At 30.9% G+C, this 23,731-nt stretch overlaps 1 protein-coding gene across 1 annotated transcript; it reads right to left on the minus strand.

Moving 5' to 3' along the window:
• Nucleotides 1–3,061: 3,061 nt before the first annotated feature.
• LOC114727715 (1-aminocyclopropane-1-carboxylate synthase 7-like) lies at nucleotides 3,062–4,745 on the minus strand. Its single transcript, XM_028914427.1, has 3 exons — nucleotides 4,575–4,745; nucleotides 4,197–4,477; nucleotides 3,062–4,096 (listed from the first exon to the last, which is right to left on the minus strand). Exons 1-3 carry the CDS (start codon nucleotides 4,743–4,745, stop codon nucleotides 3,226–3,228), a joined length of 1,323 nt encoding a protein of 440 aa, XP_028770260.1. The 3' UTR covers nucleotides 3,062–3,225.
• Between the last annotated feature and the right edge of the window lie 18,986 nt (nucleotides 4,746–23,731).

A 23,731-nucleotide genomic window follows, 5' to 3' on the forward strand; every position in this document is an offset into this window, starting at 1 on the left:
ATTTTTCGGCGAAAGAATACATTTGCGTTTGATTGGATGTCATGCGATCTTTATTTATAAAACATGTGCAATTATGAGAAGTTTAATTGATTGATAAATTAAATCTAAGGGGATAAAAACCAGTGTATACTCCCTAAGTACGACTTGTTAAATGGGATATATTTAGTTGAAAATTGATTATATATTATCAAAGCCAATTAAGGGTATTCATGAGACAGCACAGAATTTTCAGTCAAGACAAGATTGGGACAACTCTCAAATATGGTTCTTCATGAGACAGAATGAGATCGGGATAATTTAGTCCTGATAACTGGGATAGAATGAGATGGGATGACCTTTTCATCCTATGTCCTGCCCTCTCCCAATAATGTCCCGTCTCATTCAAAAGGGGACACACAGAATGGGGGCGCCTTTTTTTAAAAATATATATTTTTTAATTTCAAAACTAAGTGTACTTAATTGGAGCATAAGAATTCATGATTAAAATTATATAAAAGTATATAAAAATTGTCCAAAAAATTGGCCATAATAAAAAATTGACAGACAAAAGTTTGTTTTGAAAGGTAAAAAACATATAAATTTATAATATCTACTAAAAAAAATCATTTAGCCCATATGAAAAAACTTGTTAACAACAATACAACATAATCATAAAATTTTAACAATAAGAGTATAATTTTAAGTAAAATAAATTTATAAAATTAAAAAATTAGAGGTAATATCCAGTCCCATGCAAAGACATTTTTGTCTCATCCCAAACACAACTGAAGACCCGCAAAGCCAATCATGCTGACTTAATTTAAATATTAAAACAATTAATAACGATGATATACATCCTTAAATATTCAGAGGAATCATTGAACAAGTAAACAGAACCAGTGAGTTATGAGCTGTATAGTTATATGAATACATATACTTCTTCTTTTTTTTATTAAATTTCACAAATTCATGTGGCTAACATTTATTGATTTAATATATCTACGTGTCTTAAGTTTAACTCAATTGCGTTTGGTTTTAGTTAATCACTTTTTATTTAAAAAAAGGAAAAGAATCTTGCTGTCCAGCATATACATACATACAGTCGGACACACATATTAATAATTATGTATAAATAATTAAGACCAAAATAATAATTAAAACCAAAATAACTTTTCTCTAATAACGTATAGTAATGACGACAATTAAGACGCATTTAAAATTAAAATATCTCTACCGTAGTTCTTTTAAGTACATGTCCTAATGCTTGTTTGGAACAGTTTATAAGTAGTTTTTCAGTCATGATTTACAGAATACGAGATAAGTAAATAAGAAGAATTTTATCCAACTTACGTGAAATGTTCTAATAAGGGATTTTTACCACTATGCCAAATAGGCTGTTAAGCTTAACTCAATTCCGTTTGGTTTTAGTTCATCCCTTTTTAATATAAAAATGGTTCTGATTGCACGTCTTGCATACACACACGTGCACCGATAATAATGGACCCCCCCGTCCCTATTATTACAAGACACTTTCTATAAAATGCTTTTAGTTATTTTATAATAAGGAGAGCTCATTTAAATGTAGCTAATAATAATAATATTGAAAAATCACTTAAATTTTATGATAAATTTGATACTTGTAATTATTTTTATTGACATACCTGAATTAATTAGAAATGACTGATATTGCAGAATATACTCCTCCCATCTACAGGGTTAAATTATTAATTTTAATTTGTCTAAAAATAAAATAAAATTTTGATTCCGCCCGTATTTAAATAGAAACTTTTCATATTTGTATTAAATTTTTACTTATAACTAAAACTTCTTCCTGTACGACGTACAGGGTGGTGTGTAATTACGTATGATTAGATGTGAAATAAATGAAACATCTTTATAAGGTGTATTACATATTTAACTCAATTAGAATGTGTTATTCTATTTGTATTCTTCACCACTTCTTATTGAAGCAATTAGGATGTGTTTTTCTTGAAAATTCATACTTTTCTATGTATTTTTAAAAATATAACGTTTCTTTTATAAAATAAAATAATAATAAAAAGATATATATATATATATATATATATATGGATTGTATTCATGACCCTTTTTATTCCAAGAAATTCTCATTTCTCTCCACCCCAAAATATTCTTCTTTTGCTTTGTATTTTTAAAAAATATGACTTTTTATATAAAATAAAATAATAACAATGAGGCACATATAGATGGAGAGAGAGCATATATACATACAAATTTAGGTTATTCAGCCATAAAAAATATTAGATCTGTATAAAGTTAAATGGATTGAATTGTTATTGATAACCCGCTGTAATAACGTGAGAAAATAATGCAAGAAACGAAGGGAGGTATGAAGCTAAAATAAATTTAGATAACAAGCAAAGTATGGATCTCCAAACCAACCCATTTTAGCATTAGTGGATATTAGGAGATTATATTAGAAGATTAATGACTTTAAATCAGGGTAATATTAAAAAACTCAATTGATGATACTCCATCAAATCAAATTATTTATAACAAGTATAAGCCATATCTCTTAGAAAGTGTCTATGAGGAAGTAATTATGTAGAGTATGTATTGATATAAGACCGTAAGTAACAAAGACTTTGATTATTTCACTAATATTGCTATATCTTCGAGTAGGTATCACGTGTTGACCAATTTAATACGTATCATCATGCGCGCTCAACAAACACACGTAGAAAGCTAATTAATGATACTAAATCTAATTAATTATGGTTTAATGAAGTCAAATATCCATAAATGGAACGAAAAAGACCGTGACACTGACATCCACTGCGGAATGCAAGTCAAGTAAGAAAGCTGTTTCATTTATTTGTTTTGATTCCAACGTATATAGAATAATATATTCCAATTCATAAATTATTTAAACTAGCTAGTTACTCCTCCGGTCCTCAATGTAAGACCCTTATACTAGTGTGTATAAGAGTCTTACATTTATAAGGGTCTTACATTTAGGACCAGAGGAGTATTAATTATAATACAACAGGGAATTTCTAGTAATAAACTTGCCCTATATTCCAAGCAAGCAAACAGCCCAACTCTTGAACACAGAATCTACTTCACAGCATCTTCTTCCTATTTCCTTAAAGGATGTTGAATCTTATGGTCACACCCATTTAAGTATTTATTCACCAAAATGGCAAGAACCATTTGAAAAAATATATAATAATTTAAAACAAATTGTATACTTATTGGGGTTTCTCTCTATATCCTCTGCGAGCTAGGTTTCTCTCTTTGATCCATGAAGCTACGTATTCTCTTCAGTGCCACTTCCAACGTTTGCTCGCTCATATTTGCGAAACAAACTCTGAACCAACCCGGTTCAGAACAATGGCAGGACGAACCAGGTGATATATTCAGCTTCACTTCATGCACAATTGAATTCCAGAGTTCTAACTCGGCTTGTTTCGTAGGTTTCTGCAACATCGGACTCAGATCCATCCAACAAAACAACCCTGCGTTTCCTTTCAAACACTCAATCCCAGAACTTCTCAGACCTTCGATGATCATTTCGTACCTCTTTCTGAGTCTGTCCCTGTTGGTTTTAATGTAGTTCTTCGTGAACTTCTTGTCGGATAAAATGGAAGCCAACATTTGCTGTGTCTGAGAAGATATAAGTGTGAAGCTGGACATCCTTCTTGCAGTCGTCACGACCTTGTCGTTGTAAGAATAAATGGTTCCGACTCTGAAGCCAGGAAGGCCGAGGTCTTTGGAGAGACTATAAACGACATGAACTCTTTCTGCGTTTTTGTATCCTCGAGATTCCAGGATTTCTGCTACGCTTACGAACTCCGAGGAAGAGAAGACGGAGCCGGAGTAGATTTCGTCGGAGACCAGGTGGATGTTCTTACGACTCACGAAGTCCAAAAGATGTTCTAGAACTTCTCGTTGAATTGCTGCACCTAATGGGTTTGATGGGTTTGTGATTAGAACAGCTCTCACTTTAGTGTTCATGGACCTTGCTTCTTCATATGCAGCCTCTAATGCTTGAGGAGTAATCTGGAAATTGTTTGAGCTATCACAATGAATTGGAACTATCTTCACCCCAGTTCTCCACCTCAAGTCCCTATCGAATCTGTAAACAAAAGTACTAATTAGTACGATTCATTCGTACTTTACACACTACTTGAATCTAACTTGAATCTTAAAGTTTTGAGTTAAGATGTGGTGCTCACCCAGGATAGTAGGGGGTGGGAACAAGAAGAGCGTCTCCTGGGTTAGCGAGGATGAAGGTTAAGAGCTCATTGGCAGCAGTGGCGCCTGCAGTGAGGACAATTCTGCGAGGGTCGAATTTGGCTCTGCCTCCTCGTATTTCTTCCATGAAACTAGCCATTGCAGTTCTGAAAGATTGAAGGCCATGATAGTCTTGAAACAAAGCATTCTCTCTAAACCCTGAAACTGTAATTCCTTTCTCCCGCTGGGACTCCAGGTACTTCTCCAACATATCAAAAGAAACCTGTTTGAAACGCAATAATAAATATCAGACATATACACGTATATATTACTGATATTGAAGTTATGTGTCTTCTTTTAATGAAGCTCTATATACTTACTTGATTCTCAGCTAAACCCATTTGTATAACACCAGAGGGGTTAGTGAGTTCGTCATAGGGGTTCTCGTCATAAGCTTTCCACCCTGCAAAATATGGAGAGTCTTCCCCATGAGCATCAGAAATGGCGATATTTGAAAGCTCAACATCACATTGATGTGTCTCGATCCCCATAATATGCAATTTGCAGAAAGCTTGGGGGAGAGAGAGAGAGAGAGAAAGAGACAGAGACAGAAAGTAAGGGGAATTAGCGTGTTAGGTAGAGAGAGCTGAACTGTGTTGAATGAGAAATTTAGCTGCAACCCGAGGTATATTTATAGGAGGGTTTAGGCAGAGAAGAGTCTTCTTCAACTCGTCTCTGGCTCTCTGCTAAAGAAAAATAAATAAATATATCAATGATTGATTCTGTAGTGTACGTAAGGAAGATATTGGGTCCAGTTCGTGCCTTGTGTTGAAATATTAATTATAATATAGTTAATTTATATGTGGTGATTGACAACTGTACAGGTAAGCTTTCTATCATATCCACACGAAAAATACAGAAAAGATTTTCCATTAATTCATTTAGTCTTGATGGTGTGTAGAAGGTTTATAACTAATAAATATGGTACTTGCCATTGTTTATAATCGGGAGGGCGGTTGGTTGAGATGCGCCAATATTTCAACTTCTGAACTTATGACTAATCAAATCCTCATTATAATTACCCACTAAACCCTAAAATTCCCTTAATTCATCAAACCTAATCGTGCATTAAAATCTTCATGCTGGTTTTCCATATTAAGCCCAAATTAATTTTATCTAGCTGGGTGAGAGTGAGACCACATAAGTGAGAAGGCATCTACCCAGAAGAATTTTTTTCATACATACGATTGGAACTTAATTAAAAGCTTTGCTTGAAAAGTAAAAGCAATTAAACCCCTCAAATTAATTGTCATTAATTTCATCACATAATAGGTAGTATTAAGTGTTCACGATCTGACAAAGATACCCACTGCCCCAGGATCGATTAAGATTCTGATTTTGAACAAAAAGATAGCTTTTGGAAGATCTTAATTAGGACCCACATATGCGCTCCGGCACCTAATCAACAGAAGTTATGTGCAAGGCAGCAAGGCTTTTAGATTTCAAAAAATTTACAGTGTGCTTGCATATTACAACATTGTTTCGGCTCACAGTAACAAGAGGTTATGTCCCAAGAAATTGGAGTCCATTTTGATTTTGGATTTTCAAATTTTAAATCAGTGATTTTAGTTTATAAAATTTAGTTCATCATAAAATATTAGTTTCTTAAGCTGCAAAGATGTCAAAATCTGTTGAAATATGTCATAAATTACATTAAAATGGTGATCTAGGCTTATTAGGTGACACTTAGCTAGATCTTTTATAGATAATAAGAGGGGGAAAAAAAAGAACATGCATGTCTTCAAAACGCAACGCAGAGAATGTTTTTACAGAGAGGGATGAATTTTCAAAACATGACGTAGTAAATGATTCCTCAAATAAACAGCAAGAAATAAAAAAGAGGCTAAACAGCTGTAATTTAAGAATCTGTTCCTTCTTTTCCTTTCTTTAAGATCTAACTAGATGCTACTTGATGAGTCAGAATTGCTAACATTTTTTATAACATTATTTCAGTAAATTTTAATACTGTTACACTTGAAGAACTAAATTCTAGGAACTAAAACTGAGTTCAAAATTTGAAAAATTAAAATCAGAATAAGTTCAAATTTGAGCAATAAAAAGCATATTAACCCAAAAAAGTATTGTCACGGTAAAAAATTGTTGCCTATGCCTATACAATTAATAATTAGTAATTACTGTATACGAATCATGAAATTCACGTTGCTCATTAGTGATTTATGATTTATAAGCTAAGCCAAGACATCAATTATATTTTTACATCAATCCCAATTATATTCATTTATATTTCCATTAAATCAATTCTAGCATACCCTAATGCATGGCAATGATGAAGAAAAAGTAATTAGATTAAATGATTTGATAGTTTCTTTAAATAATATTAATTTGTCTATTGACTTTTTCATTTTATTGATTGGTTTCTTGTATATTTTTAAAATTTTACAGATAAAATTACTTCTAATAAATTAAAAATTACAATAAGGCTCCAAATTAAATGGGATCTTTGAAGTGACAGCTTAACCAACTGTTGTATTTATCGAAAGTTAGGGTATGTGACTTGCACATTCCCATTTTTATTTTTGCCAAAATTCAGATTTACTTTTCAAACCAAAGGAAAAAGTCAATTTTATCAGTATTTTTTTATTAGGAAAATTGACATTTAAATCATATGTAAGATAATCAATGTTCCAGTAAGCAACCGTCGCGAACGCCGGTGACTAATATTAAAATATTATCATTTTAATAATATTTTTGTTATTAAATTTTAATACACTCAATTTGCAATTTATGTGATCAACATGTGCGACAAATTACATAAATTTTACATACTCAGTCATCTAAAATTTTCGCCCACTTCTAAAAGTTATTGTATGAAATTTTACAATTTTTTATTCTCCATTTTTCAGCTAAAAACTGAATTGTGCAAAGTTTCACAATTCTTTAAAACACATGGGTAGTCAAATTGTGAAATTTGTACCTCATCTATCTTATGTTTTTGTTTTCAATAGACGTTCCAAAGTTAGCAGCTAAGCATGCAGAGAGATAGTATACTTTACACACATTTTTATTTGTTTTACTATTTTTCTAAATACAGATGAGCACATGACATTGTACAAAACATCTACTTTAAATAATGGTTGAATATAATATAAATCATCAAAATCGTACTGCCTCAATGCCTCTTATCCATGATACAAGAGATTGATTAAAAGAAAATTGTGGTTGAAAATATAAGATATTGTTAAGATAATTAATGTGATTTTTTTACCTTTGCTCCTGTTAAATATAGGAGAGAGATAAGAGATAATAAAAGTATAATATTAAAAACAATTTTATTATTTTTTAGGGGTAAAATGGAAAATTTATCATTTTGACGCCGGACTGAGTAGCTATATGTATAAATGGGTGTGTATATATGACAGTTATTAATTGGTTCATGCATGTTTCCTCTGAATAAGGTCTTGAAATTGAGCATTGTCCATATGAATAAAAGGCATAACCCTGAAAAAGCTCTACATTACTCGTCCGACCATATTGGATCCGGATTCTTCCAATGGAGATTCTGGAAGACGCCAAAATAAAGATAAGGTAGGTAAGTGTAAATTTCAAAAAGTATCTATATAATATCTGGCACGAGATGTATTTGGAGAAGTGATTTTGCCAAAAAAAAATATATGTGTGTGTAGACACACACACACACACGGGCACCAACATTTAGGAGTTAGGAATTTAAGATATTTGTCCAGATTGAGTTGCTGTGGAGATCTTCAACTACCTCACTAGGTAGGTCAATGATTGAGGATAATAAATCTAGAGATACAGGAAAAATTACAAAAGGGATGATAAATTATCGTTGATATCATATTTATAAGCTTTAAATTTAGTTAGAGACATAGTTCATTTTATAAGATTTAAATCAAATTAATTTAAATATTTAATGAGTTTCTTTTTAATTTTGTCTTTAATCGTTTCTTTTTCTCTCCTCTACCCTATGCTCCTATAATCCTCTTTAGAGGGTACTTCTAACATATTTTATGCATATAAAAAAAACTTTAAATTGTATTAACTTTATTTTATAATATAATAACTTTCAAATTTTACTCCTATTTAATATATACACTTTTTAAAAAAATAACCACAATAAATAAAGGACAAAATAATATATTCACACAAAAAATTTAACGATAACCAACATAAACCTTCTATCAGAGGGTATTTTCTTATTACATCTTTATACATCTTCTTTTGTTTTTGCCTACTTATTATAAGAGCATATATATATATATATGTATGTATATATAGGAATAGATGTATACTTTTGACTCATCCTTCTTAACTATTTTTATCTAATTCTTTTATATGCAAATAATCAGTTGTTTGAAGCATATAATAAAGAGAGAGTAATTAATAAGATAAGATAAACAATCAATGATGAGAGGAACATATGAGATGATGGGCATGATATCTATGTGGTACAGAAGATCAGGTTTAGATTTGGAGTTAATATGATGAATGAAGTTGATGAACGTGGTAGATGTGATCGAAGAGATATCGTATGACGACTGTGCGGCGACTTCAGCCTGTAGGCAGCAGACAAGTATCAATCACCAGACCTGTTCATTTTTTAATATTCTCGGTCTTATAAATATGATCAATGGAGTATTCTAATCGTAGCTATACGTGGACAAATATTCTGACACATACAAATACATACATGTGTTTATTTGTTTTTTGTTCTTCGAAGTATTCAGTACTCACTCCACTCCCATACATATATAATAATATGGTCGTATATTCTAGAAGGCACCATTGATTTGTTTTAATGAGGTGTTATACTTTCCTTTTATCCTATTTGCAACTTCCTTTTCAATATATCTTATTGGAATCAACCGGAAAACCTTAAATTTCATCAACCTTGTCTAAAATTTAACAATTTTTTAATTTTATTTCCATTTAACATATATACTTTTTAAGAAGATAACACTATAGACAATAATAAATAAATAAATAAATAAATAATAAAACAGTACTCATCTGATCCTATTCATAGGGTATTTTAAGCATACTTCACAGGAATTAAAAAAAAAATCTTAGACTGTATTAACTTTGTCTTAAAATATAAAAATTTTCAATTTGACCCTTATTTAAAAATACCTCCTGTCCTAATTATAAGAACTCGTTTGTACTCCATAAATGAGGTCTTATAATTAGGATTTGAGGCAGTATATACTGAAGTTTGTTCCTATTTACATGCAAGTCATATGTAAGTAAAAAGTTTATTCTTAAATATAAGTCACTTATAAGATAGTTAATGAGCTTTTTTTCAATTTTATCTCTTTTGACTTAATAAATACATAGAGATAAAATAAATAGGTGAGAGAAAATATAAAATATATTTTTAATGCCCTTTATTTAATAAGAGAAAATGTGAGAAAAAAATCATCAATTTAATGTATTTCTTGGTTTGTGGGCTTAAAACATAAGTGATTTATAAATAGAAACAAAATGGTACACTATAATAAACAAAAGACAAGTTAGTAGATTCATGCTAAAAATTTAATGATTGACTTATATAGGATATGATTGGAACAAAAAGAACCTCTATTTACCACATAAATAGCACCAAAAGAGTATATTCATGTTAAAAATTTAATAATGTGACTGTAAATAGGAAACAAAATCTTCTTCTTCTTCCCCCCCCCCTATAAATAGATCCAATTGAGTATATATGTAGTAGTTTAATTTAAAGGAATAAGGAGTTAAGGACTATTAAATTGTTTTTTTCCACATATGCCTATGGTGGTGAAAGAGAAAATAGAAATTAATATGATGTTAGAGTTTAATGTAATTAAAAATAATAATATTAAAAATTACTTAAATTTTATGACAAATTTAATATTTTTAAATGTTTTATTAATACATTTGAATTAATTAGAATAATTGACTTGTATTTAGAATGAGAGAGTTAGAATAGTGTAATTTTTCAAGATGGGAAGAGGGAGGGAGAATTAAGTAGAGAGATCCTCATAAAAAGATGATTATTTTAGGTTAAAAATGTGTTTGGTATAGGTTGGAAGAAATTATGACTCTTTTTTTGGCATGAGAAGTATACATGGAGCAATACTAAGAAGGCAATGAAGGATTCAAAATACCATCATTAAAATGCCTTAATTGAGTCTTTAAAAAACGATATTTAAATATTTATATGAAATAAATTATTTTTGAAAATTAAAAAATTAAAAATATTTATAGATTAAGAAGGGACAAAATAATTATATAAAGCTCAATCATGGACCAATATTAATAATTGAATTCAAAATAAAAGGAACATGCCAAGTAATAATACATTCCTTTTCTATCCTCCTCATGGAAAACCTACATGATTGGTTTTTAAAGCGTGCAAAATGATTACTTTGTTGGATATTCCTACAGGGCTACATGTGCATTCAGAGAACTCCCTCAATGTCTTCCTGAAAGTAGTTTTATAAAATCCTTGATTAGTAAATGTATATTTTCTAACATACTCTTAATTTATTTTAGTAATTAATGTTGCATTAGAACTTCTAAAGCTAGTGAAGATAAATATTGGAAAAAAATAATTTAAATGATCTTCAAATTTTGAAACAACATATAAATAAAAATATTTTTTTAATCAAAATATCAAAAATCTAAATGACAGATGAAAGAGTACAAAATAATTAAACATATTTCTCTGCATAAATTAAAACAAGGCAATGCAACGAGAGCTGAATATCATTCAAGCATCGTTATCCATGAGAAAAAAAAAAAGTCATCTGTCTTCAAAAAATACTAAATGATTATTTTTTAGTAAACTCGTGCTCAATTATTATATAAATCGAAACAACATTTTATTTAACTAAGTCAAATGAATGCTACGTACATCGTCTGGGGCCGCAAAATTATTCTAAATAATTACGTATATATGAAAATTGAAGCTCATTGCTGAGAAAGTGCATAGGACATTGGATTACAACTCAGATCTTAGCACGCAAGAATGGAACTAAGGAAGCAACCCAGAAATATATATCAAGGAGAGATTGAAACAAATAAAGGACGTACGTGTTCTGAAAATGACTAGGGCTTCATATTATACGTGCAAAAGGACGACTATGTTTGATTTTGGTTTCTTAGTGTCTTCCCTCCGACATTATGAATTAAGACTTGCATTAAATTATAAAACCAGAACATATATATAACGTATCAATCATTACGTAAGAATATTGGTGGGGTGTTCTTTAATTCTCATGCTTACAGCTTATAACCTAATTGAGTGCCACTGATGACATAGTCAAAAGAGTCAATATTATATTGTAAATCTCAATTTGTTGTTTAATACTGTACAAGAAATTGCATCAAGATTATTTGGCCTCACAATTGCGATTCGTTGATGGATCTTCTAGATTTTTGACAATTTTAAATTATATACTGCTGATTTGGATTTAAAATTTGTGAAAATTATTGTTCTCTTGAAAATCAAACTAGACTGATCGGTTTCAAGGTGAAACCAGAAACTCGGGTGTAACTTCCCTTCCTATGTGAAAAAATGCCCAATATTTAAAGCATATTTATGTTTCATTAGCTAAAGTGGAGAGGGTCCAATAAGGATAAGAATGTGAGGTTTTATTAAAGGTGAAAGAGTAGCCAATTGAGAGAAAAGGAGAGAAAATACTATTTTCTCATAGTCGCATAAGGGTCTCAGTAATTAGTGTTTGCACATTGACTGTTGGGTCAAATTAACACTTGGTAACGAGTTCAGACCACCTTATTTGTCATTTCCAATGGTTAGACGATTATTACTCATTGCCTCCTGCGGGAATTATTTAATTCGTCTTATAACCTAGTTAAGACCCTCTTATATCTTATTTTGATCATAATGGAGTTAGTTTTCATTGATCTGGATAACTTATGGTGTTTACCTTTTACATTGAATAATCTTTCACATGTTAATAATTTTGGCGTAGATTGTGCTATTTAATTTATACTCTATATTTGTTTGATTATTTTTAAAAGATTCTCGCAAGTGATGATAATTTATTTCCATTCGTATAAACCATTAGATTCTCACAAGTTTTAGAATTATAATTAATGTATACATTTGTGCTAGAATTGTCAAAAATAAAAGAAAACATTGTACTACAATGGATGATAAAAAATGAATATTACTAACATTGAGTACTTAAATCAACTCATAGGAGTTGTTCTAGTTTAACTAAAGGTCACGGGTTCAATCTATTGAAAATGCAGCAATGTAGAGTCGCCAATCATATGAGTCCCACAATGACTTGATCTGGATTAGTCTGATTTATAATTCCTTGAGAGGTTAGTTAGGATGCCGAGTACTTATAGGGGGAAAAAACCAATTATTACATTGTACTATAGATATTGCATATTGTCCAACTTGTAAGTCTGTTTTCCCCCACTTGTATATTTTTATCATACATATAGAGACATTTGTATAAATGGAGAAGTATATTACGCATTCACTCAATCAAATTAGCTTCATAGAGGGGTGGGTATGGCACCTTCTTGTCTTTCTTCCATCAGCCATTGGTACAATGGGGAATCGGAGTTAAGCCTAAGAAGATGAATTTGGTGATATTTAGATGTAACATTTTGAATAAACATAAGTTACAGATATTTATCTAAATGGTTATGAATGCGAGTCTTAGTTGTATACAAAATTTATTCCTAAAGTAATCTTTTATCTAATAAATTCATCTCCTTCTTCTTCTTCTTTTTACTGTAAATTCATCTCTTTCTTAAAGTGTGAATTTATTACTAAAGTAATTTTAATTTTCAAAAACACTAGTCCCTTATCATAAATTTAAGGACCTTAATTGGTATTAATTTTTTTTTAAGACACTCATTTGTGATTTTCACAAAACTTATTTAGAATTTCTCCTGTCTAGTTTAATTTCTTCAAAGGTGATATTGCATCACCTTCCACTTTATCATGACTAGTGCGTTTGAAAAAAAAAAAATTTAAAGGCAAATTCTCATAACCTTCTTTTAATGCAAACTCTTCAAAAGCATATCACAGTTAAAACTCTGAAAAGAAATTCAAATATAACACTATTAACCGTTCTTTGACAAGTCAATGTTGATTAGAATTTGGCATTTGCACACACACGTATATAAAATGTTAGACAAGCCAAGGCCATGATCATGTATTCAATTAGTGAAGCATGAATATCTTGTCATAATATATTCTAATGTTGCTCTAAGCAGGTTAAATGAGAACACGCCACGTGGGAATCTTTTGGCTAAATTTCTAATCTTGCTCGAATATAATGTTTGAGAGATACTCCATTACTTAATATATAAACTAGATAACTAATTTAGTTGAAAGAACTAAAAAATTAGTTAAATTAGTTAATTATAACAAATATATGTTGATTTTCTTAAACTACTATATCTGATCATGTGCTTTGAAACTACCCATTGATAACAATTAAAAAATAATATTTTAAAGAAAAAAACCATAAATTTAGGAGATAAAATTAATTAAAGTCTTATATCTATGATCAAACCCCACTTTCCAACTAGTTCTTATATTAAGAATAAAATGTAGTAATTATTAAGTTTAAAATATAAATGAGATGGTAGAATTAATGTTATATATATGTATACGTATAGAGCCGACTGTGCAAGCTAGCATAAACACAAATATTAATTAATATTCCAACTTTGTGTTTTATTCTCCGTCCTGATCCCCTCCCTTAATTTATCAACTTCTTTATTTAAGTGTTGGAAGTGGCAATGATACACACACATATATATTTATATATATGATCCCAATTCCGTGTTCGTACATAGACATTTTTTTTAAAATAATATAATAATTTGAGTTTGAATAGCCATTTAAACGGTCCAAGTAGCATTCCAATTCTCTGCCCAAACACGCCAACACCGATGTCTCTGACTTTCTAGGTATGCATGTAGTAATTTAATTAGGAAGGAATCTTTTTATCGATTAATTTTCTGTGACTATTATTTAACTATATGTTATAGAAGTAGAAATAGGTTAGGCAGCCTGTCGGCAACCTATGGTCTAGCCTGTAAATAACCTGGCTATTTAAATATAAGAGCAGCCTTAGGTTTGTAAAAAGACCTATTTATCTTACCAAGTTAAGCTCAAGCCTGATAATAAACCTATTAGACCTGTCAGGGGCTTGGGCCTGTTATTTTTTTTGGGGGTTAAAATTGTAAATTTATAAGTGCTAAAATTTAACCTAGGTCAATTAAGCTGTTGCCATTCAGCTATTCCTATTCCTAATTATTTCATATTTTTTGTTTGTATTTTGGATAATTTGGATTGAGTTATTGTAATTTTAAATTGATTTATATATGTTTAAAATTTGTTAAAAATATAGGTTTTTTAACAAGCTACAAGCCAGATCAGGCTTAAGCCAAAAAAAAAAAAAACCATTTCACAGGTTGCAAGCTAGGCTTAGGCCAACAGGCCTTACCACAAACCTAGCCTATTATGGGTGAGACCCGACACAGTCTGACCTGTTTCCATCCCTGTATGTTACGCAATTAAAGAGGTATGGATACAACAATATATAATAGATATAAAATTATGGATAGAGGCAGACCCGAGTCGATTCACTTTTCTCCCTTACTTCATTCTCCTCTTAATTTTCTATATTTCTCTACTTGGTTATGTTATACACAATCAATCTTGACTACAGAATATTCAAATTTATAGTTTGAATTATAGACATCCTTCCTTTGGGCGAGGGAATTGATAGTTTCTAGTCAAAACCCTTTAAACCTTTTTTCAAAAAATAACATGGATCAAAATTGTTCAAGAGAAAATGGAAATACTCCCTGTAGACCACAATGTAAGTCACTTTTGCAAAAATTCTCTAATCCACAATATAAGTCATTTGGAGAGTAACTAACATTTATGTGTTAATTTTGTCCCTACAATTAATGCTTAACTCTATGTTTGATATGAGGGAATTGGAGGAAAGGAGAGGGGAGGAGAGAAAATATTTTAACGAGTTCAATTTAAAAAATTGAAAAAACGGGGTTATGAAATTTTGATCAAGATAAAATGTAAGATAAATAGTAAGAAAAATTAATGAAAAGTTTTTAACTCCACTTTTTAAAATTTTTAAATTTAACTTATTAAAATTTTTCTTCCTCTCCCTTTCACTTTCCTCATCAAGTAGACCCTAAATGTGACTCCTAATATTTTTCTCTCTTCTTCACAATATTATTTACGAGTAAAGTTGGAAAAAAATTTTAATTTGAGACATATTTAATGAGTTAAATTAGTTAAAGTAGCTTATAGTGTAAATCAGAGGAAGTATGTAAAAAAGAAAGTTAAAAAAAAAAAAAGGATCCCTATGCTTTAATGTGGACTGTTAAGAATTTTAATATCTAGACTATCATGGTTTACTTGATGAACAAGCTAATACTGCTTACATTTATTTGCTTTTTTTGAAAGTGCGATCAAGAGAGACAAGCTAATACGACGTGATAAGATTCCTAAATATTCTTTTGATAGAATTGATAAGATTGATAGCTTCAAAAGAATTGCAGTAAATGTTGACTTGGGAGAACTTTTCATCCTAACATAAATTTAAGGCCTTTTAAAATACCCAAAAATTCTGCCTATTGTTGACTTGCTCCCAGTTTAAGATTGTTAACTATATATATACACACACACTACTTCCGATGGACCGATTCTTAAAATAAAACCTAATTAACTAATTTAGAGAAATTAAAAAATGTACTAAATTATTTTAAGCTATTTATATTTATCATTTTTTCTTTAAACTAATTTGTCTTATTTATAAATTTATATATAATCTAATGATCTACGTAAGTATTTTAGAGAGATTATGTTATAATTAAGTAATTTAATAATTTTTTTTAATCTTTCTAAATTAGCTAACTAGGTCTTATCATAGGTAGTATTAAGTTCTAATGAAATTGATAACTTCTTCAAGGAATCCTCGTCAAAATATAAATTTCTGCACTTAGTTTACTATATGTTCTAGCAAACTTTTGCATATCCTAAGCCATTTCAATCACCGTTGGAAATGATCAAGACCACATTTTGTTATAAGAAACCTAAATGCTGCTTCTACCAGAACACATGGTTTAATAGTTTTGCTGGTTTCTAGCAAAAAACCAAACACACGTGATCTGTAGCCAAATTTTCACCATCAGGTTTATAATCCAAATTAGTCAATTAGTTGGCAATCCACTAATAATTTTTTTTTAAAAAAGTTGTTTTATGCCCTAGAATGATAATAGTCAACCAGTATATTGTACCGGTGTCATTTCCTCAATTGTCTCTAGATCAAAGAAAGTGCGTCGATTCTTTCTCGTAGCATTCAATTAATCTTTTTTTCACTTAGCTTAGAATTAGTGGGCAATTGTAATACTCCCTCCCATTTAAAATATAAGTATCAAATATCTAAATTATGCAGCTCAAAAAGTTGATTAACATTGGTTAAAAACAATAAATATGTAAAAATTTCCAAAGAAGGTAAGCGAGAGAGAATAAGTGTAAAAAGAGATTACAAAGAATAAGTGAAAAAATGAGAGAGATATAAAACTAATTAGAAGTTAAAATAAAAAAATGCATTAAATTATCAGACAAATTCAAATTGCATCTTATAAAAATCAGGCCTCTTTAGAAATTTGATGTTTATATTTTGAAATGGAGGGTGTACCATATGATTTTTTTGGGTTAAGCACATGTATTTTCTTATTGTAGGCAATTTTATTTAAAACATTGTCAGGTACTAAATATGGATACCTCTCCTAATAGAGATTCAAATCTTTGGTTTATTACATTAGGTGGACTAATCCCTTTTATTACACCCAACTTGTTGGTAGTGTACCATATAATTTTAAACTATGGTTCTAGCATGATATGAGCCAAGATGGTATAATGTAAAGGTGGCATACAAGTCGTCACCCTGTAGGGTTGAATTGGGTCAAATAGAACCTAACTATAGAGGCAACTGTGTATACACAACAAAATTCAATGGTTGGTCCTCTTTGGCTATATATGTTGAAATATCTGAGTTTCTCGGTGTAATGAACTTTTTGATCCTAGAGTAGCTGGTAATGTGGTCAATGCGCACGACAGCTTATTTCGTGCTTATCAAGATAGAGACTTAATGACTAACTACAACTTCTATTCCAACACTTATTGCGGAAAAGATTACACCAACCAACTTCAACATGACTTTATCAAATTGGAAGTGGATGGAACCAGTCTTACCAAATGGTAGAAGTAGTTGTGGTGGTGTTGCTTGGAACAATCATGGCCAATGGATGGGGGGTTTCAGCTATAAGCTTATCTTCATATGGCCAATTGTTGTAGAGTTTATTGGCATGATTCATGGATTGCAACTCTATTGGAGCAGAGGCTATAGGAAGATAGTGATATATACTGACTGTGTAGAGGCTATGTCTCTATTTTGTAGAGGCTATGATGAAAATGACCTATTTAAAAATATTATTGATGATACCAGATTATTATTTCATAGGAATTGGACTGTTATCCCGGTACATGCTACTAGGGAACATATCCCTACACCTGATCATTTAGCCAAACTCTCATTTCATAAAGAGCAATTGTTTTATCATAGATCAACCACTTTCTACGAGTGAGGGGAAGGTTGGGCGATAAAACTAGGTTTTGTTAAACCTTATTGTAATGTTTGGACTTCCAGTATTGATGGGAAAAAAAAAAAAGCTGGCGTCCAAGTTGGTTAGCCAAATCCTATATGGGTGGTTGCTAGGTCCTCCAAGATGCCTAAACATTCCCTTGATCCATTACAATGAAGAAAGGCCGATGGAAATTCAAGGTCTATTTGGAGGCCTAGTTCGATGAGGGTAATCTCTAGGCTTCCATAAGGGGGTTTGGAGGTTTGGTGGTTTGGGGGCGTGAAGACTCATTGGAAGAGGTTAAGAGGCTTTTCTCAAGTGGGCTAGGCGGCACCAGGATCAATTACTACTGGATGAAGATGACGCTAGGGAAGCTCTTAATAGGCTTTTAGAAGACTAAGGGGTAAGGCTTTTAGATCTTAAAAAAGAAAAAAAGTTCAGATGTAATATCTTATAAAATATTATTAAAAGATAGATAAATAAATTTAAATTATTAAACCTTAATCTGGACGATTTATGTGGATAGTACAAAAAAAATAATTCATAAAATATTTTAATAATAGTTTTATAAAATATTACATCTACAGCATCTATTATTTTGATCTAAGGGCGGAAAAAGGTTTTTGAAAAGAAAAGGAGAAAGAATCTAAATCCTATAAAATTGGAGAGCTATAGGCGGATAATCTAACTGAAGCGGATGACTTCCTAGTATCTAACACCTTACTTAAGTATTTTTATCAAATATCCTAGTGGTAAAATCGTTTGGGGTCTCAAATCAATTTAAAACCACACCAGTTAATGGGCTTAGGCACCTTAAAACCCAAGACAACAATTCGGCCGTGTGTTTTTTCAGTGTATCTCCATGCTCTTTTTCCCCCTCTTCTCATTTAATTGAAGATAAGGGGATGGGTGAAAATATGTCCATATAGATGAAACGAAAGAGGAATAGAAGAAGCCCAGGTACCATTAAACAATCATTTAATCAGTGTTTATATAGTGACCATGACAAGCTCATTACTATCAGAACTCCATTTAGAAACTTGGAAGATAAAGTACCATAGAGTTGTTGGCTAAAAAAGGCATCATGTGACATCTTTCATCCAAATTTTAATGAAAATAATTAACGAATAATGTTTGAATAATGTAACTTTAATTGTAAAATGTTTGTTTTATTCATAGATTGAATCATTGAATTTTTTTTTGGATTGCCCACCCAGTTTACCGGAGCTTTGCTCCAACTACATCTGGATCCGACCTGCATCGTGCACCTGGCTATGATGGGTGAATCTCCCAACGGGAATTTCTGCATACGCTGAGGCTCAAACTCGAGACCTCACTTAAACGATACCAAACCGCTTACCACTTGGACCAACTCCCGTTGGTGAATCATTGAATATTTTAAATTTATTTTACATGATACTCAGACTTATTTTGCCCTAGTGGATCAAATTCTTCGCTTCATGAGTGGAAAATTGTTTTGTTAAAAGGTGTTTGGCCGATATTTTATGTGTACCTCCAATTTTTTGAAATATGAAATCTTTTGTGTAAGCACATGTATCTTTTTATTGAAGACAATCTTATTAGAGGTACTGTCATATATTAAATATGAACACCTCTCTCAATAGGGATTTGAACTTGATTCATCACGTTGTGAAAGGCTAACTGTTTTTGCTAGATTCAACTTTGTTGATTTGTGAAATATGTAATTGAGTGTAAAGAATGGGTTATATATATATATATATATATATATATATATTCTGCCAACAAAATAATGGGACACGTGTATAAAGGTAGATTTGGGAAAGGCCCAAAACAACTTTTTTATAATATAAAAGGACCTTTTTTTAGTTTTGTCAAGGACAATACTTACATCAAGTTTGTTACATCTATCATGTTTAGTTTTCTAATTACATGTAATTATAAGTTCTACTTTTTAAAATATTAGCATTTAATTAGAAAATCCATATGAAATAAAAAAGGACACGTGATCATATGTGATTGGAGAATTTTATATAATAGATACAACAAACTTGACTTAAGTTCTTGTTTTCGTTTTGTTAATTTATAATATGCACTCACTTATGCCAAGAACTCAAACCACCTCGCATGAGCAACGCTTTTCCAGAGTGTCATGTAGTTCTGCAAAGTTGTTTATTGTTGGGTTAATGGTTATTATTTTCGCTTCATCATAATTATAATTGATATACTCTGAATTGTAAAGACTAGAAAATTTATAACCACAAATAAAATACAAGAATTTACAACTAAAATAAATTGATTCATAAAAAAATAATGCCATTTATAATTGGAGTAAGTCAATAATATTTTTTTTCACCTATCGTGAGGGTACAGGGTTCAATAATAGGTCCGTTTGGATTAGCGATCAGAAAAGTAGCTTATTGTCAATTTGATTTTTGAATAAGTGAAGTTGGATAAATTTTAAATTAGATGATGTGAATTGTGTTTGGATTGAATTTTGTAAAAGTTAATTTATAAAAGTTAGATTGGATAAAAAGTTGTTTAGATTATGATTGAATAAAAGTAAGTTTAGTTTGTATAATTACCAAACTAAGTATGAGTTTTATTAGATAATGAAAAATAATTAAAAAAATGAATTTTACATAATACAATAAATTTAAATTAGTAAGTTTGATTTGTACAATTACCCAAATTAGTATGAGTGTTATAAAATAATGATAAATTATTAAAAAAATGAATTTACATAATACAATAAACTAAATTATTTAAATATGAAGAAATGAAATTTCATAACTAAAATATATTTTAAAACATTAGATATATCATAAAAAATTATTACAAATATAAACTGAAACATAATTTGAATGGATAAAATAAATTAAAATTAAAATTCATGGTATTGTAACAAAGTTAAACAAAATAATATTACATAATTAATTAATTGATAAGTTATGGACAATCTGGTCCCTAATTGTGTCATGAACGCAATTCATATGTGATGAAGATTGTGATGTTACATTTGAAGATTATGCTTGACTAGCTTCAGTGTGATCATCTTCCCCAATTATAGTATCATTTTCAGCTTCTCGGAAATAGTTGTCAGATCTAGAATGTCTCTTGATAAGGTTATGAATGGTCATTGTTGCACAAACCAAATACACTTGTGTTTGGAAGTTGTAACTATGCATATTTCGCAAGATTTGAAATTTATTCTTCTAAACCCCAAATGTTCTTTCTATTGTGCACCTCAGATTGAAATGATGATAATTGAAGGCTTTATTACTATTTCGAAACCCTACTTGTCGACGGAAGTCTTGGAGGTGGTAGCGGTCGGATATGTATGAATCAAGATATCCATTTGGTGATCCTGCATCAACCAATTAATATTTCCCTAACGATACATGAAACTATGGTGATGTTGTGAAATAAATAAAATATAAAATAATTAAAACTAGCTTAATTGAAGGTTATATATATGTACTTGGAGGTGGATGATGGAAATTGAGAGATAGAGCTCTAATAGCGATATCAAATAGACGAGTATCATGTGCAGATCCCTCCCATCTTGTAAAAGTGAAACACATATCCTAGTCACATACAGCCATACCATTTTGTGTTGGAATTCTGTTTCTACCAATGAATTTGTCTCACTTTGCAACTGAGACCACACATTGTATAAGTGTACCATCAATTGCTCCTATTGCATCTTTAAAAAATGGATAATACCCTGAATCTTGCATAATCTTTCTATGTTATTCACGAAATATAAGATCTCTAGGTCGAATAATTTCCCTTGATGGATTTAGGGAAGCTTGTAATGCATTGTGAAACTGCCTACTTACAGTTTCCCCTGAATGTTGAAATCGTTTTTAGATCATCCCATTGCATTGTCCATGTGCAACTGTGTTTAAAAACATAGTGACTATTTCTTCAATGCCTACGTATTTAGACTTGTATAGCCATGTTCAACCAATTTAGCACATAAGCGGTTGAAAACATGTTTATTTACTCTGAATATTTCATGACACCAGTGATCATTTAGAGTCGCCAAAATGCCTTGCACCCATAAATTCTCTGTCTGCTCACTAGTTCTATAGGGCTATCTGCACGTGTATATTTGATAATAATGACCCGCCAATGCACCTATTGCTTCATACAGTGTTAATTCATTATTTATAAGGGACAACCATGTAGAATGATCATTTTGATCTCCTTCATTCCACCATGAATCATTATTCTAATTGACTAATGTATTTTCATTCCACGGTGACTCATCATTCCAATTGGCCGTTGTATGATGTTTCTTGTGATTAGAGTGAGAAGAAAATATAAGCATTGTAAGGAGCATATAAATATATTTCCATACTATAAACAAAGAAACAAAACACATAAATTATAAATCGAAATTATTATATTCATATTACATATTCTTTACTTAAGTTCCTAGAACATATTCAGTAATTAAGTTCCTACAATATACAACATTAGTCCTTGTTAAAAAAGTACAATAGCAAAGATGAATTGATCAAGTCCCAAACTGCGGGTTCCTTGCGTATGTCTAGATCTTGCGCTGCCGATATCAACCACCTCAACAACTTGCGTTTATCATTCATAAATGATATATAAGCATCCCTAGCCCACTTCAACTTGGTAAGCATTTTAGCATATGCATAATATAGTTGATTGTCATCATTGGGCTCCTCAAGATCAGCCAGGTGTGTCAAAACCTTGTTTATGGAATGGGAATTGTCGTTCAATATTGCTACTTGCTACTCAAAAACAGATGCTATAACACTAAGGCTATTAGCAATTTGTCGAGAGGGAGCAACTTTTTTATTCTTGTTCCTATCAGAAGTTTCACCCCTCTTCTTCTTTCCATAGCTTCCTAAGCTACTTGGTTTACTTGTTGTGGGGCTGTTTAAGTTACAACCAGCCAAGTGATCTGTTAGTCCGGGATTGGTTGTTGGCCTAACACCAAAATTTTTGTCTTCGCTGTCCCCTAACCCTTCCTCTTTGGTCTACCATGACTCTATAAACATGATCATCATCATCATCTATGTCATGGGTGGTGTAGGTGTCGGCTCAAGCTGTGAGGTTGATGGTGCATGCATCTAATCCTCGAAGCCAAAACATCCTTAAATATTTTCATTAAGTCGGATGCAAACATCAAGCCCTAATGTCTAAACTTTTTGAAATTTGGGTTGACCTATATTATAGAATTAGCCACAATCAAGCTATGTCTGAACTAATATTTCAAATTAAAACTTAAGAAACACAAATAGTTACTAGTAATTTTCGCTGCCACCACTCATCAAAGGCCAACACAGTATTTGTGGTTGCATCATACCCTATGCCACTCTCTTTGGACATTAATGATTCCCATAATTTTCAATCTTTCTTTAACATATCAAATCTATTCTTTAGCTGTTTCTTGTCATAAGATTTCCCATCCTTTTATTAAATATCTTTACAATGTTATTCTACCCAGGCTTTGTGAATGATGTGCCTTATTGTTCTTTTTTCAATATTTGGTCAACACAAGCATTGATAAAAAATTTTGTGGTATAAGCATCCCATGTAGCCTTTCTTTTATCATGATCCATTTTTCTATCGAAAGTAATAAAGATAAGACTACCTTAAGCAACCAAACAACAAAAAATATTCACAAAAAATTTACACATCAAAGCACAAGCGGTCAAACATGATATTGCAAGAAATCAGAGGAAATTTGATCCAAATATATAAACTAGCAAGCAGTATTCATCTCAGTATTGAAAGATGATAAGCATACATCTTTCTACTTGCTAGAATTACAATCACTTAATAGTAACATTCACAAAAAGGCATATACTCACATTTGCGCATGCCCAAATTTAAC

Source organism: Neltuma alba, unplaced genomic scaffold (assembly GCF_004799145.2).
Source record: "Neltuma alba isolate B1F8T4 unplaced genomic scaffold, ASM479914v2 tig00012505_pilon, whole genome shotgun sequence".
Taxonomy (NCBI): domain Eukaryota; kingdom Viridiplantae; phylum Streptophyta; class Magnoliopsida; order Fabales; family Fabaceae; genus Neltuma; species Neltuma alba.